Source organism: Ochotona curzoniae, unplaced genomic scaffold (genome assembly GCF_017591425.1).
Source record: "Ochotona curzoniae isolate NIBS_2020 unplaced genomic scaffold, NIBS_Ocur_1.0 contig_1, whole genome shotgun sequence".
In the NCBI taxonomy this organism is placed as follows: Eukaryota; Metazoa; Chordata; class Mammalia; order Lagomorpha; family Ochotonidae; genus Ochotona; species Ochotona curzoniae.
In genome coordinates this window covers 17,610,115-17,627,640 of record NW_024464918.1, presented here as the reverse complement: position 1 = coordinate 17,627,640, position 17,526 = coordinate 17,610,115, and the positions used below count along the sequence as shown (strand labels likewise).

The following is a 17,526-nucleotide window of genomic DNA, read 5'->3' as shown; positions in this document are numbered from 1 at the left end:
GCTTATGACAACATCTACAATCCCACTTTGTTAAACTATGTAATGTAATGGTGATACATTACAGTGTATACAAGCAGAAAAAGGAGAGGTAAGAGAATTTAAAAGGAAGACAGGAAGCAGCAGCCAGTTAGACTTCTTGGAGAAAGTGGCACTTGACCACACTTTCAGTTGCTAAGGGGCTTTGCATGACCCTGTCGTTGTCTCACTGTCTGGACCTATCCAGTCACCCTGAACACACGAAGCCTTTTCCTGCCTCAGAAACTCTACCCCTTGTTCACTCCATCCACAGTATGTTCTTCCAGATTCCTCACCCATCTCAATTATTTTCAACCTTCAGTTCACAGCTTAAACACAACACCTCAAAACACTGCATGGGAAGTGGCATTAAAATACAAGTTCATTTTGGTGCAAAATAATCAAAATTCACTGGCTCATTTTTTTCATAATATACTTTTTCCTTGAACTTTCTGAATACTTTCCATATCAACCTTCAGAAAGATGTTCATACACTATCCTGTCTAGACAGATCTTCCTTTCCCTTTTCCTGACTCCTTGTCACTTACCAAATGTGTACTTTATATTTTATGATTTGACATGAAAAGATACAACTTTAATTATATTCATTCTACACATGGGAGAACAGGAACTCAGAGAGCCTGGGTCACTTTACCAACATCACTCAGCCAGAAGCAGCAGCTGGGATTTGAACTCTAAGTTGGATGATTCCACAGTCTGTAATATTAACTGCTATGTTGTGAATTTTCTACATATTATAAAATGTTCAGCAATTCACTTAGGGAATCAGGAAACAAAGGTCACAGGGTAGAGAAAACACAGTCCATAATCCATGCTCCAGATGATTCCAATGACATACCATTTTATAGCCTTCCAAACACCTGTCTCTGCCATGTTTGAAATCTTAAACGGGGCCATATGTGGGATATGTCCATGTAGAATGTGCTTTTAGTCCTTAACATCACATGGTAGATTTCTTCCCCTGGCATCTTTCACTTCAGCAGATCAGGAACTGCTTCTACCATGGATTTACTCTGCTCTAGCTAACTTTGCAAGGTAGCACCTCTTCACAGTAATGCTTGTGGATCGTTCCTGAAATTATCCCACATTTCACAGACAAATGAAGCTGAGGCTTGGAGACATCAGAAAATACTTCCCCAAATCACAATCAATAAATGTCAGGGGTGGGAGTAGGAGGTCCACTCAACTTCTGTCCACCTACTTAGCCCTCACTGCCTCAGAAAGAGCTGCTGGGTCATGCAGGCGGGGGATGGTTCTGGATGAGAAGACATCTGTTCCCTTCTTGCAAGGGATGCTCCACTGGCCCAGCCAGCAACATGTGCCAGGGAAAGGCTGAGGCAGTAGGAACCTGAGTATGACGAAAATATACTTGGAAAAAGAAGGGTTTCTGATTGGTTATTTTGATTCAAGTAAGTCTTGTTCATGTGCGCCTTGTGCTACAGTGAAGCAAAAGTTAATTCAAGCAGAAGCACAGGTTGTTATTTTATCTCCTGTTTGCTGTGGCATTTTGGCGTCTATTTAAGAAAAACAACAACAACGTCTCTCATTTAAGTGTGCTGCCAACCCTGAAGCCTTCAAATGTCATACATCTTGGGTCACAGACAATAATCCAAGCTCACACCTGCCCCACTGAGGCAGGGACATAAGCCTTAGGAGCCCATCTTGCCTCTGAAAACCAGCTGGATAATCTACAGGTAGTAGGAGTTCTGGGGAGGGCTCTGGATGCTGAGAAACCATATGTTTTGGTGTTGTGGGCCGTCCAACAGACAGCTATAAAAAGAGAATGGCTTCTAAGAACTTAAGTCTAAAAATATCTGTAGAAGGAAATCTCATTTTTAACCTTAGCATGCTATGGAATATTCCTCTGTGTCTAGGAACTCTGGGTACATGGTGCTTGGTAGCCAGGAAGATAAACCCTAAGAGATGAACCCTGGAAAAATAAGACCCCTTTACAGCTCAGTTGGAGTCACACCATCAGCATCAGTAGATCTGAATTGACATTGAAGCTCCATTCCTAGTTTTCTGGCTTTGTTTAAATTATTTCATCATTCCAAACCTCAGTCTTCTCACTCATCATAAGGTAAGATGCCTACCTGGCCTGAAGAAGTGCTGAAGAGCAGATAGAAGACTGTTACATTAATTCATTCTCTCTCTTTCTCTCTCTTTCTCTCTCTCTCTCTCTCTCTCTCTCTCTCTCCACAAACACACACACGTATCATATATATACCTGCTTGTCATTCTCAAATAAATACCAATAATCTAAATAAACTTTAAATGAAACTAAAAAGTGAGTGACAGCTACCTTCCATAGTGTCCAATTCAAAGCCAGGACTCAGAGAATCATGGCCACTCAAGTGGCTAATGTACTGGGGCAGAGTGAAGAAACTGTTTTTTCACATTTTTGCTTTACCTCTGCACCATAGAGCAGGCTGTTCCTGCCCCAGGAAATGCTTTCTATCTCAGAGTGCTCAATGCCAGTCTTTCCTACATAGTTAGTTAAATGACAAATCTCCTATGACGTCTTTTCAGATTTTTGATTGCACTCGGTGCACTGGGTATGGAGTGAAGGGCAAGGGACAAGTCAGAAATGGGAATGAAGGAACCAGCAAAGGGAGCTAGGAGAGACAAACCTACAAAGCAGGAAGAAACCAGGGAGTGTGGTTCACCTCCATCGCAACATGTAACATCTTAATCCATCCTTTGTACTAAATATGAGATACAACTTATTGAATCCTCACAAGCAGTGAACAGGGTTTATCATCTCTCTTTCATGGGTATGAAAACTGGGGCTTATGGTGGAAAGAGACAGAGAAATGGAAAGAAAATAATGTACATTCCACGCCTTTGCAAATTATGCCCACACTACATTAGGATAACCTTACTAAAAGGGGGAGGGGGGGAAGACCATTGTTCTTTGACACACTGGCCCTGCAGCAGGGTTAGAACAGTGCACTAGCTTACAGAATACTGGAACCTGTTGTTCAATCCCAGTTTCGCACCCCCTAGAACTCACCACTGGAGTCCAGGGTTCCACCCAGCTGGTGTGCTGGAGCGCAGTGACCGGCAGCTGGGTAATTAGAGTGAATCACTCCAGCTCCGTCAGGGAAGTGCTGAGTGATTTGCAGCTGGTGACAAATGGTATGATTTGCCACCCAGATGCAGCATCTTGGGTGAAGTAGCCTCATCAGTGGAATTGTTGCATTTGGCCAGAGCTAATTACCCTGGTCTAGAAGCCCTGATGCCTGGGTAAGTGAGGCTCTCTGAACATAGCTTAGCACAGTAATCAACCAGGATGGGCTTTTCCTCCCAGTAATTTAGAGGCGGGCCATCTGAACTCATGCCTTCATGCCTGTTTCCATTGCTTTTTAAAAATAGCCATTTGAAACAGAGGACAAAGGCAACGAGATTGCACTCCAGCGACCTCTTGAGCTCAGCTGGATGCAGGCACATAGGAGGTGGCCCTTCTCTCCCTTCCTCTTGGTGGGGACAGGATGTGATTTTGAAATATAAAGAAGAATGTCCATGTTCATCTCCTTGCCAGAGATGTCCTAGAGAGGAAGTGCTTGGGATCAAAAGTAGATTGCTGTTTAATAACCTTGCAGATTCCACATGTGTGTGTCCATCAAGCCCCTAGCCCTGGAGTAGCTGTGTCCTCTATCCCTTCACTCCCCTCTATGTACACCCTGTCTCCTGACCCTTGTCCTACCACTGCACCTATTCGGTTAGTGATCTCCTAGTCATATTTCAAAGCTTAGTACGGCATCTCCTCCCTGCTAACTTTCCCTGACCTCTGCCAGGACAGAATGAGCAAGTTCATTTGTTTCCTTGCTACTACGTTCTTACTTTTCACATAGTTAATATAGTATACTATTTTTTGTCTGTGATATTCATGTAAGATGGTGATGATGGGAACTGAGAGCTTTCTGTAAGGAACCTTCCAAACATTCATGGCAAATGTGTATTGTGAAAAAAAAAAAAAAAACCTGCATTGGTTTCAAAAACATTTACACCAAAACAATCTTATCATTCAATTCCATTTCTAAGCAACTTTTGAGAAAGTACCCTCAGGTACCTAGTGCTTCATATGTGTTAAATACTATGCTAATTACCATGTTCTAATCACTAAACTACACTGCCTTCCCACTCCTCCATCAGACCCTCAGCTCAGACATGATGAGACCATGATGTTTTCACACTATCCCCTCAATGGCAAAAAGGGTTCACCCTTAAAGAAATGCTTGCGAAATAAGTTAGTAGCATGGTACTCAGAGTCCTAAGATTTCCATCTCCTGATTCTTCAATCACATGCAAACCCAAAAACTGCTCTGATGAGATTCAACAGAGCTAATTAAAGTTCCAAATTGCTTAACTTTTCAAATACAGATATAATAGCAAGTAAGCGAACCCTTTACAGCCAGGAAGTCATTTCTAGGTAACGGCAGTCGCAGAGATCACAAGAATAGAGGGAACTGACATACCATCACATACTCAGAGATGAAAAAGATCTAATAAGTAGGAAAAAAGGCAGATTCCAGAAGCTGATAGCCAGCAGGAAAATAATGACCCAGTCCTACAGCCACAAAGAACTTAATCTAGGCCTGCCCTGATAGTGTAGCAGCTAAACAGCCTTGAATGCCCCGGGAGCCAATATGGGTGCTAGTTCTAATCCCAGTAGCCCTGCTTCCCAGGAATCTGCCTGTGGCCTAGGAAAACAGTCAGGATGACCCAAAGCCTTGGGATCCTGTACCTGCATGGGAGACCTGGAAGAAGCTCCTGGCTTCAGATTGGTTCAGCTACAGCCATTGTGGCCACCTGGGAAGTGAACCATCAGATGGAAGATCTTCCTCTCTGTCTCTCCTCCTCTCTGCTTTTCCAATAAAAATAAATAATTTTTTTTAAAAAGAACTTAATCTGCAAACAACTAGAGACCTTGGCAGACAAACTCAAGTCCCACAAAGAAGCTACAACCATGGCCTACACCTTGGTTCCAGCTTTATGAGACCCAGAGCAGAGATTCCAAACACCCTGCCTGTGAATTCTGGGCTGCATAACTGTGAAATAATACACATGTGTGGCTAGCAGCTGCTGTCTTTGTGATTGTTATACAACAATAGGAATCAGGTACCAGCAGGTTTCCAAGTCCACAGAGATGTAGGTGATCAGACTGCTGACCAAGTTTCCAAAGGAACTTTAAAGAAGTCAGTGTTGCCTGAACCCTTACATCATGGAGGAGTCAAGCAATGTAGGGATGGTGGTAATGTCCCACAGTGGCTACAGTACTGACTAAGGAATATGAAATCCCAGCATCTAGTCCTCTTGCTTTCCTAGGTGACTGCAAGCAAGTCATTTTAGGTCTCAAACTCTTGGCTCTTCTGTAAGATAGGGACATTCATATACCCCCACACACTTCATGAGATTATAAGTGGAATTAAAATAGTGAGTCCAATGAGCCATAAAGTTGGGGGTCAATTCTGGAGAAAAATGGGGATTGTAGGCATTTTAGGAAAAGCAATGTCGAGTCACAAAACTAATAAAACTCAGGTGATAAGGCAGATCTCCAAGGGCTTTGGATCACAGCTTTTCTTTCTTTACTAAGAAAAGGACTGCTTCTCCCTTAAAAATAATAGCCTTGGATTTCAACAGCACTATTCAAAGTGCTTCCCCCTGTACCACTTTAATTCTAGTAGCTTGAATCAGCTGAAAGAAAAAATAGACTGAGTCTGACACCAAAAGTTCTGCCTTTTCATCTTGAATCAGAGTAAGTCTCACCCATTATATAGCAGGAAGATAGAGGTGCAGCTAGGTAGGTGAGTTGGCCAAGAGATGGGACTGGCAGTGAAAAAAGACTAAGTAATTGTTCCTAATGCTGGCCTCTGATGACTCCAGGTTCCTGACCCTAGCACGGAGCTGGGAAAGCCATAGTGCCCTTGGGGAAAGCCCAGTTTCCCCTGTACTAAGTCTGAACTGAAGGTGGGGAGGATGGCCTCACACTCAAGGTCCCATTTTGTGGACCAAAGCAAATGAAGCATCAGAATTGTGTCACATTTTTCAATAACCTCTTCTCTAGCCCTCCAGTTATTCCATAGTGATACTTGTGGGCTGTTAATAGCAAAACTGTTTCTTCGGCATTTTCATTAAGTAGGTGGGGATGTAGGGAATTCTGTGCAGGGGAGGCTGCTTGCAAAACCCAGCAGATAAATATTAATTAAGAGGGAACAGCAAGAAGGAGCCTGAGGCCTGGAACTTTCTTGGGAAGCTTTTGAGCTTTACAAGATAATTCTCAACCTGAGATATCTTAGCTGGATCTCTCAATTCTGTAATGTAGGACAGGACAGCAGCCTCCCCAAACACTTGGTTCAATGCCACGACTGCAGATACCCCAAATCATAAGCAATGTGGACTCTCTCGGCCCTGACAGGTCTTTCCAGCCTCTAGCATCCAAGTGAATGGAATCAGCAAGTTAGAAGAGAGGCAGCATTTGTTATTGAGGGCCTACTCTGTTCCAGAGACACAAGGCTGCATTAAAGAGATTAAAAAAAAATCCTTTACTCACATGGAACCTATGGCCTAGGGGGACACAGAGAGTTAAACAATCAAACAAACAAATGTCACATTTCAACTGCCCAGAGAGTTATTTGACACTCTTGATTCTTACATTTGAATGCTAAAAATGTGGTGGTTAGGATGGGGTCTGCAGGAAGATAAAATGAGCAGGGGAAAGAGCAGCCTGTATAAAAGGGTGGGAATCTTTTGAACATGAGGCATCAAAAAACCAGCATGACCTGAGCATGGTGTGTGTGTTGTTGGATGGCAATGCAGAGTGAACCAGGGGCCAGACCACATAGGGCCTCAAGGGTCACCAAAGAGTTTGAATTCGGCTCCAAGAGTTAAGAAAAAGGCTTTGATGGGTTTTTAAGCAGGGAAGCAACATGATGCAATTAGTGCTTTTCAAAAGATCACTCAGGCTACCTTGTGGGGAACTTATTAGGCCAGGGAGTGAGGGGATAGGGGTCCAGACAGAAGCAAGAAGTGCAGGGCAGGCACTGCTGTGGTCATCTAGAATGATGAGAAAGAAGCTGCAGCTTCAAATGGCCTTGACACTTCTGTCTGCCACCTTTTCGAGTTATCCGCAGGTGAGGTGATTTTCCATCCAATTGTGTACTCATTGTAAGATGTTGGGGGAGTGATTAAGCCTCTATATGTCTATACTGCTGGACTTCTCGATGCAAGCCTTATATCCTGGTCTACCTACTTTTGAGTTCAGATCACATCATGTCAGAGATAGGAGTGTGAGAGGACACAGCCAGACACTGACCCCACATGACACTTCATATCTCCCGTGTCTAGCTTAGATATGGGTCCCCAGAACCCTGAGGGGATGAAGATCAGCTACCAAGTACAATATCTCTATAAATGGATCACCACTTGGACTTCCAGAAATAGAAAAAGCGTCTCGCTTGCAGAATAGCCACCTTAATGTTATATCACCCTTCCAACCAAAAACATCTTCCTCTTATTTAGTGTTTGTTTTCCTGAAACTTCTATCAATTGCTCCTGAATCAGATCACACGGAACAAGTCTCATGCCAACATTTTAGTGTACATGTCTCTGCAAACCTTTTCTTCTTATTAAGTGTTCTCACTTCCTATAGCTGTTCATAGCCTTGCTCCATTTTCCCAGCCTCAAGTCCTTTGAACAGTTTTCTCTCATTTTTTGTTAATATGAAGCATCCGGAGGCATTCTTTTCCACATAACAAGCAATAACAAATATTTGTTGGATTTCCTGGAGTGAGCATTGTCTGCCCACAATGAAAAGGAGCCTCCAAGAAACCGAGACAAGGGCAAGTGCAAATGATTATGGGAATAACATAGGAAGGGTCAACCAGGGCTTTTTAAACCAGTGTGGAACAATCGAGTGAACCAGCAGGCCCAGGCTCTGTTCCTGATTCACAGCATGGTTTGAGACTCTTGAGTTCCTTTATCTGTAAAACTCATGGGTTGGATTGCCGATTCCTCTGGTTGTTAAATGTTAGGTTTTAACTAAGCACTGTCACTTGCTGAAGGCTCTGAGCTTGAAGCTGTCAGAGCACATACTAGAAAAGACTTTAAGATTTAGTAACTCAGGGATGACACTTCCTTAGTAAATTGAGTGGGATGGAAAGAGAAATGGAATGCAAATGATTTTATCACTGGAAGATTCCGTATGGTTTCATGTCCTGTCTGTCTACCACATAAAATTGCTCCACATAATATCCACATCATCTTGGGGAATCATATTTTCAAGAAGCCCTTGACTTGGAACTGCCCTAGCCAATTCAGTAATTCCAGTGGGATTTTTGGCTGGTCCTGAATCTTTTCATTGTTTTGGAGTGTCAAGAGTGGAGAATGAGAAGTTCTCATTGCCACTGAAGAGTGGCAATGAGAAGTTCAAGGATAAAATTTTCACCTCATGTATGATTATTATATTTCTGATTTTTTAATCTTTTTTATTTCAGTGAAATTCTCTTTCTCTGTGATGGGGAAGGTTGGGTGGGATAGAATTGTTCCTGAAACCAATGGTAACATTCTCCACAGTAGATATAGTACAATTGTTTTCATTCTATTTTCAATATATTCTTCCTTTCCCTCCATCTAGTCCATGAGGACAATGATATCCCTTTTGTCAGCCTTGAAGGCAATAATGGAAAGGTGGTCTGACCAATACTGCTGAGCCAATCAACTGTGTACACTGTGTGTGTAAATGCATTATATATATACATATATATATACACACACAAAACATTTGCTGTATATGTAACTGTATTTGAAAAGACTTATGTGTTTGTGATTTCTATAAGCAAGTGTTGACATAACGGTGTCTTTGTTGGCATGTGTCTTGATGTATACGTGTGTATAAAATGAGTGTCAGTACATATCTGTGGGCTTTATCACCCCAGAGAGGCAACAATCCCACAGCTCCTTGTCTGTGACAGGAGTGAAATGTGGAATCTCCCTGACATTTGAATTCTCACATCCTGCTCTCAAAGGAGAAGGATGCAATAGGGCTTGACAGCCCTGCTCCAGGGCTCCAGCTGGCTCCCAGACCCTCCCCTGCAACTGCTGTATCTGCTTCTGATGCCTCTTCTCCTTGCCTACAGGTCTCTGTCTGGCCGCATTGTTGGTGGCGTCTGGTGGTTCTTCACCTTGATCATCATCTCCTCCTACACCGCCAACCTGGCTGCCTTCCTCACCGTGGAAAGAATGGTGTCTCCCATTGAGAGTGCAGAGGACCTGGCCAAGCAGACAGAAATCGCTTATGGGACATTGGAAGCAGGATCTACTAAGGAGTTCTTCAGGGTAGGGACATTCCTAGTCCCAGGACGCTGTCACAAGAGGGAACTGTTGCTGTCGTTACAATTCAGATACCATTTTCATTAAAAATCATATCACAGAGAGCCAAGGCAACTGCTTAATTAAACACAAATCAGGGAAACTCAAATCATATCTCAGCTTTCTACATGTCCACATTTGTGAAAGCTTGGCATTGAAACTTGCATTGATTTAGACCCCTTGTCTATACCAATCTGTGCTGATTCTCTGGGAGGTTCAAGGTCAACCAATGAAATGCTTTCCCTTCCCCACAATGACTTTGCTGTCTACTCAGCAACCCTTTAGAATCAGCTTAGAAACCAGAGTCAGATCTGGTGTCCCCTCCCATCTCAGAGCAGATCAGTGGATGATTGTAGACCTGATAAATAAGAAGATAGGAAACAGGGGAAAGTAATTAGAATAGGTAATTAACTAAATAATGACAGGGGAGAGGCACTGAGGACTCTAAATATGAGCAGTCTTTCATTATTTAGAGGCAGAGGACAAAGGCAGAGGAGCAGAGAGCTAAGGCACTCAGTCCTCAGGACTGGCTGGACAGAGGACCAGAACTTGATGCCAGTCCCTTACTTGTTCCCTGCATGTAACCTCTCTGACACCATTTCCTCTCTTGTATAAAAGTAGGAAAATAATGTCCATCTCAAAGAGTCATAATGAGATTAAGAGATAAGGTATCTTAGATGGTATCTTAAATATGTGTACAAGAGGGTCCAGCGCGGTAGCCTAGTGGCTAAAGTCCTCACCTTGTATGTGCCGGCATCCCATATAGGCACTGTTCATGCCCTGGCAGCCCTGTTTCCCATCCAGTTCCCTGCTGGGGACGACCCAAAGCCTTAAAACCCTGTACCCATTTGGGAGACCCGGGAGAAGTTCCTGCTTCCTGGCTTCGGATAGGCTCAGCTCAGGTCATTGCAGCCACAAAGGGAGTGACTCAATAAACAGAAAATCTTCCTCTCTGTCTCTCCCCCTCTCTGTATATGTAATTTCCCAACAAAAAGAATACCCACATGTGTATAAGAATAAACATGGTGAGACCTTTGTGGTGGCACAGCAACCCAAGCTTCTACCTACAGCGCCAGTATCACATATCGGTGCTTGTTTGAGTCCCAGCTGCTCCACTGCTAATGCACCTGGAAAAGCATGAAGCTGGCCCAAGTTCTTAGGGCCCTTGCACCCACATGGGAGACCTGGCAGAGGCTCCTGACCCCTGTCTTCAGACCATACAACTCTGGCCATTGCGGCCATTTGTGGAGTGAATCAGTAGATACAAGACATCTCTCTCTCTCTCTCTCTCTCTCTCTCTGGCTCTACCTTTTTAATAAATTCAAAAGAGAGAGCAAACAGGGAATTGAAGCTCAATTTAACATTAAGTCATTAAGGCTTTGAGAATTTGCGGGCATTTGAGAACCAATTTTAAGAAAGGCTAGAGATTAAAGCTCAATAGAGCAGACCAGAAAACATTTCTAGATATACAAAATCATACTTAACTATATCCCCAAAAAATGCCCAGAAGAGGTAAAATTACACTTTGTTCATTCTGGGAATTGAACAAACAACCTGGGACTGGAACTACCATATATTTATCAAGATAATAATTGCCTGAGCAAAATACATCCTGAGATACATGGCATCTCAGTAAAGTCTCATTTACAGATGAGGTAGGAATTGTCCCATTTTTTAGATGAAGCCCAGGGAAATGAAAGAAGTCACCTAAGGTGCCACGACTAATAAGTAGCACTTGGAAAATAGAGAGAAAGCCCCTGTATTGCCTTAGCCAAGAGCAAGGAATACTGCATCGAGTCATCCAAGCTCTCACTACAGCTTGACACAGCAAGACTTTGGCTCCAACATGATCTCAATAAAAACAGACTTTAAAATTAACAGCAAGATCTTAATCTATCACCAATCCCACCTCACACATTAAAATTAGACCAAAAAGATAACTTAAAAGACACTTGGCCAGAGCATGTAATTTTTAAGAATATTTACTTATTTTTATTTGAAAGATTTTTAGATGTATTTTACAGAGACAGAAGGAGAGATATTCCATCTGCTGGTTCACTCCCCAAATGACCACAAAGGCTAGAGCTGAGCTGATGCAAAGCAAGGAGCCAGGAGACTCTTCTGGATCTCCCACTGGGTATAGCAGCCCAAGGACATGGGCCAGCCTCTGCTGCTTTCCTAGGCCATAAGCAGAAAGCTGAAAGGAAAGTAGAGCAGCCAGGACATGAACTGACACCCATATGGGATGCCTGCACCATAGGACAGAGGAATAGCAGGGTATGCCACCATACCAGAACCCAGAGAATACAACTTCCTTAAAAAAAGGCATAAGTTGCTTAAGCTCACCCAACCCCTTAGAATAAAAACCTTTTTTAATTTCATCACAATACTCAGACACTCTTAGCTGATACTTGTCCATGACCCAGTCTTTTTCCTAACTCCTGTTGATGCAATTGATCAACCATTCAGTTCTCTTCACAAAGCTCTCCCAACAGTGTACACAGCATATTCTGGGGCCCTAAGTGCTTTCATGCCCATAGTCTCCTTTCTGTTTCATCTGTGACCTAAGTCGCAAAAGGGATTATGGCATTCATTTTGTAGATAAGAATTTGAGATTCAGGAAATTCATAAAGGCAAGTATCAGAGATGGGAACCAAACCCAATTTTCCTTGTTCCAAACTCAGGTGTTCTTGCCACTGAATCACACTTTCCCAGTGTGAATGATGACATTAAGTTGTGAATGTTTTTATAAAAAAAAAAAATCATACTGGCAGATGTAGCATAACCCTACCATTTTCTATTTGGAAAATCCTAGGCTTAGAGAAGTAAACATACCTACCCTAGCTAATAAGAGACACAGTTAGGCCTTAAGACTTTGAAGTTGCTACTTAATAACTATGTCAACTTACTGCTACCTCTTGTTTACAAAACATGAAATCTAGAACCAAAATAGTATGCTTTCTTCAGGTTTTGCACTTTAACCCACGGTTCCTACATCAGTGGACAAGGGGCTGCTGTCTGTGTGCTACTTTTGATTCAATCTTATGCATTACCTAGAATTCTGTGTAGAGAGATATGTGAAGTCACATCTGAGCACGGTGTGAAAGAACTCCTTGACTGATATTCATGCCTCCCATGTATATTAAAGACAATTGGTCCCAAAGAAGACATGTATTGGACAGCTCAACCCTCAAATAAAACTTGAAAAGCGTATTAGAATATCTTTCTCTTATGGAATGCCTTCTTTGTGCCAGGCACTGAGTTATGCATTTTACCTGTGTCCTCATAGAACCTCCATGGGAACTCTGTGCCATGGATACTATTATGTCCACTGCCATAAGCAGCATGCTAAGACTCAGGGAAGCTACATGACTTGCCCAAAGCCCCCCACTAGGAATTTCAGAATGTAAACTATACAGCAAGCAGAGCAGCTGGCTGCATGGAAAGGAACAGGGCACTATCAGAAATCAGGGTTTTCACTGCTGACTACCACTAACAATCTGTTTGATACAAGGCAGTTCATTCCCACCCCATTGGCATCATTTTCTTTGCCTATAAAGGGACACTGCTGCTAAAATATGTCTCATGAGTCTCTCCATCTCTACAACTCTGACCTGAAGAACGAGTGCACCAGGACTAGGCAGGATGGGAGACACGACCACCCTCACAAAGCAGAAGGAAGGATTAATGAGACAGGCATCCTGCTGTCCCAGTCTCCGAAAAAATCTGCTTTGTGATCCCCACAGCAGCCCAGAGCTTCTTGGCAGTCCCAGCCCAGAGTCACTTCATCCTCCATCGACAATTTAATTAAGATGTGTGAAGGGCCATGGGAGCCACAGATGAGAAGAGAGATCTGAGAACAAATACCTAGAGTATGCTTCCAGTCTTCCCCACCTCTGATGTTACCTTCACATTCCTGGAGATTACATTTTCCTAATAGTTCTCTCTCCATGTGTCTGTGAGTACAGCCTTAGCTCTGGGGACACTGGGTGAGGCTGAGAGGATGTATTAATTTTCTGAATACTGTTGCCCAGAGGGCCGTTCAGCTCTGCCTGTCAGCAGCCCTGTTCCCTGCTGTGTCCATCCTGTCAGGTCAAATTGCATCTTGCAATTGCCTGCTGCGTGTTTTGTTAATTTGTGCCTGGAAGATCATCTGCAAATCTGGTCACAGCTGAATTTATACATCTCCCTGTTTCTTGCAAAGGAATATTAAATACTTCAGAGATGCCATGATTGTTTCTGGGTATTTCCTCCCTCAATCTTGGAATTTTCCCTCCCATTTGCTCCCTTCTTTCTCTCAGTGGCATTGAATGATGCCTCTTTGTATATAAAAAAAAAAATCAGAAATTTCAAGCTCACAAAAGACTTGAAGATTCTGCCCAAACTCCTTATAAATACATGGCGAAACAAAGGCCCAAATACAAGGGATTTCCCCCCAAAGAGCAAATCACAAGCTGGAAGTAGAACTGAGATGAGTAACACTAGGGATCCCCATGCCCAGTCCAGTGCCCTTTCCAAAATGTAAGCCATGCTGGAAAACAACTGATCTAGTTTATCAAATTTCGAAAAACTAAAATTTAAAGCTCACTCTACCAAACGTTTCCTGGCAATTCTCAGTAACCATTTCCATTTATTACCCCATACCTCAACCACCTGTGTAAATCAGTTGACCTAAATGACAGTTGCCAACACTAATGATGACTGATATCCAGGAAATACACTTCATATCTGTATATAAAGAAAAATTACACATTCTAAATACAATAATTTTATATTAAACCAATCTCTAATTGACATAACCATCATATTATATTTAAATTAGGTTGTGTGATGTAGTAGTTACTGTCTCAAAATGATCCTATATATCTATTTAACACTGGCCCGTTTCCGCAGAGAGCATTTTACGTGAGCAGAATAACTTACGATTCAAGAGAGTGGATTCTGACTGGGGGCCTTTGTCTACGAAGATTGCTCAATTCATCTCTGAAAATCCCAGGAAACAGAAGACACTCCCTGCCCTCAAGTAGCTTCCATCTAATTGAAATATGCTCAAAAAACAGATGGCTATCAATCCTGGCAGTCTAGCCTAGATGAAGTACGTAACGTAGACAACATGTTCTACAGGAATATCTACTCTCGGAGTAACAGTCCTGGAGATGAAGTGAACCAGCAGATGAGAGTGCTCTCTCATTGTTGCTCTCTCAAAAATAAATATCTTTGTTTAAAATTAAAGAACTATCGTTCTTAGAACAAGGAAGAGTTCCAAATACATAGATTGCTCTGCTCTGTGAATGGTTGTGACTGCAGTCAACCAGCAATAACAGGTGTGAAAAAGTACTTCAGCCAATGTAAGTTTAGAAGAAAGTGGGGAAAAAACAGTTTGATTAGATTTACTTTGGGAAAGTAAGCAGGTGACCGAGTTATCAGCTTCATCAAACATCATACATTCCAAGGGCAAGACTTGCTAGGGGATGGCTGGAACTCAGTAACTCATGATCCCCAAATTCTTCAGAGATGCCTTCCAATAATGAAATCAAATTTCACCAATATTCATCTCTCTACTTCCCCTGGGCAGTATAATATAACTTCACTGAACAACAGATAGGCTCTTTAATGTTTTTAAAAGCCAGACAGGGCTCCAGTTTCCTAACACTCCCCATTTTGAGGGCGATATAATTACTCAGAAGTAATTAAAAGATTCTGAACTACTCTGTGCATTCTGTATTTGCAAGATATTTGTACTTTGGAACCTACTGGTACTAATTAGAGTCTCTTATTTTGCAATCACTCATAATTTGTTTCTTCCTGAGCTAATCTGGCTCATGAATGTGTGATCAGGATACACTCAGCTCTTCATTAATATGTGTGCCGACCCCAATTCTAGCACAGCCAGCACTTAATTCTGGCTTTGTTCCTGTCCCCTGCCAGAGGTCTAAAATTGCCGTGTTTGAGAAGATGTGGACATACATGAAGTCAGCAGAGCCATCTGTTTTTGTACGGACCACAGAGGAGGGGATGATCCGAGTAAGGAAATCCAAAGGCAAATACGCCTACCTCCTTGAGTCCACCATGAACGAGTACATTGAACAACGGAAACCCTGTGACACCATGAAGGTGGGAGGTAACTTGGATTCCAAAGGCTATGGCATTGCAACACCCAAGGGGTCCGCCCTGAGGTAAGTAGCCAAGATCTGCTTCCTTCGTACTCCCTCTCCCCTGCCCATCTCAGGAATGAAGTTGCTGTGTCTGCTACATGGCTCCAATGCCACGTCCAGCTGTCCATTGGCTCCTCTTCAACATCCGTGGGCCTGGAAGAGTCCAGCCACCCAAGACCTTCAGCCCTGAGGTTGGAAATTGACCTGGGGGCCTCAGCTTGCTGTGACTGTCACTGCCCATGTGTTCTTCCCCACACCCCACCTTATCCCTCTAATTTGTTAAGCATCTATGAGCCTTGTGTTTTTTGTCATGTAATCTGTAATATCCCATCCTTTACCAAATATACCTGCATCCAAATAGGCCATGAACAAGGTTCTCCAGCAACCTGGATTCTCTGACAGAAAATGGTTTGTAGTGCTCGTTTCAAAAGAAACACATTGTTCAAATGAAAAATCAAGCAGTACAAGTCCTAAGACTCTGACTATAGAATTGATATTGCACCTAGTGAACAGAACCAAATTAAAGGGAGTACATAACTCTTCACTAGACACTTTTTTTTAGCAAGATATAGCTAGTTCAGTAAAGTGAGATTAATTCTGCATAAAGAAGCTCTGATATTTACTCTAAACAACAAAGAACTAGCTATAGACTTGGAGTCAGGAAACCTCGTTCTAATTTTGCTATTTGCCACCATTTATTTATAGAAGGTAAGATACATGATCTTCAAACCCTGTTTCCTCATCTCCAAAGGGAGGATAATCATCACAGCCATTCCTAGGTCCAAGGTGGTTTTAAGCTCAAATAGGACAATTTATGTAGCTGGATACTAATGACAGAACCATGTTAAGTCACCTATCAGACATCACATATGATATGAAGGGTTTAAGTCATTTTGGAAAAATGTAGGATTCTAAGAAGGATAACAAGGAATAATAAAACTTTAAAATATATATATGGAGGGGAGTGTTCTTGACGTGACACCCAAGACCACTTCTACTTCTACTTCATTTATTCATCTCAATAACATTGGACGCCAGTATTTCTACATGCACTAACTTACTAGCTAAACAAGATGGAAGTAGCATTATATTGGTCAGCTTTTTGTTGTTTTATCAAAAATCCTTGAGATGCCTGAGAAGAGCTTCATAGGAAGCAAATAGTTACTTTTTATTTTAAAGATTAATTAATTAATTAATTAATATGACAAGGAGAGAGAGAACTTTCATCCATGGTTTTAGTCCCCAAATGGCCACAATGACCACGTCTAGGGCTAGTCCCAGCCAAAGCCAGGATCCTAGAGCTTCAGCTAGGTCTCCCATATGGTCATCTTTGGGTCATTTTCTGCTGATTTTCCAGGTGCATAAGCAGGGAAGTAGATTACAAGCAAAGCAGCTAGGAATCAGTCATTCTGATATTGGATATTGATGTTGCAGACAATGGCTTAACTCACTGTGTCACAGTTCCAACTCCAAGAAAGATTTGCTTTGACTTGTATTTTGAAATCAAGAAATACCATTAGCCTGATTCCTGGTAGAAGTCAAAACTGATAGTTTGTGTGAAGAGCAATCATACAGTGATCTGGGAAGCAGGGACACAGGAACACCTGCTTCCTCTGTATTCTAGGAGGCATCAGCTAACAATGCCATCAAGACCTTCATGTCATAATTAGATCAATATCTTCACTGTAATCCATCAGACATTGGCATTAATCCATTACCTGGTAACTAACATAAGACTGAGATTCAAATATCTACCTGTGACTGAAGAGTCAAATTCTGTTCATAATATGAACTGTCCCCATTGAAATACATTCTTGAAATGCAGACAAATATTAATGATTATTGTTTAGTATCTAGTGATAATTATTATAAATACAAGAAAACATACAAAGGGACCCAGATGACATCTATTTAACAGGAATACTGCAAAACAAAATTCACATAATAAAAACCCAATATGCTGGGT

General features: G+C 42.2%; 1 protein-coding gene across 6 annotated transcripts in view; it reads left to right on the top strand.

Moving 5' to 3' along the window:
• The window catches only part of GRIA1 (glutamate ionotropic receptor AMPA type subunit 1), a 277,008-nt gene that overhangs the window by 225,207 nt on the left and 34,275 nt on the right, over positions 1–17,526 (top strand). For all 6 annotated transcript variants that reach the window (XM_040993959.1, XM_040994264.1, XM_040994108.1 and 3 more), the window contains 2 exons: positions 9,174–9,372; positions 15,334–15,581. In XM_040993959.1, coding sequence (XP_040849893.1) covers positions 9,174–9,372; positions 15,334–15,581 — 447 coding nt within the window. The remainder of the gene's footprint in view (positions 1–9,173; positions 9,373–15,333; positions 15,582–17,526) is intronic.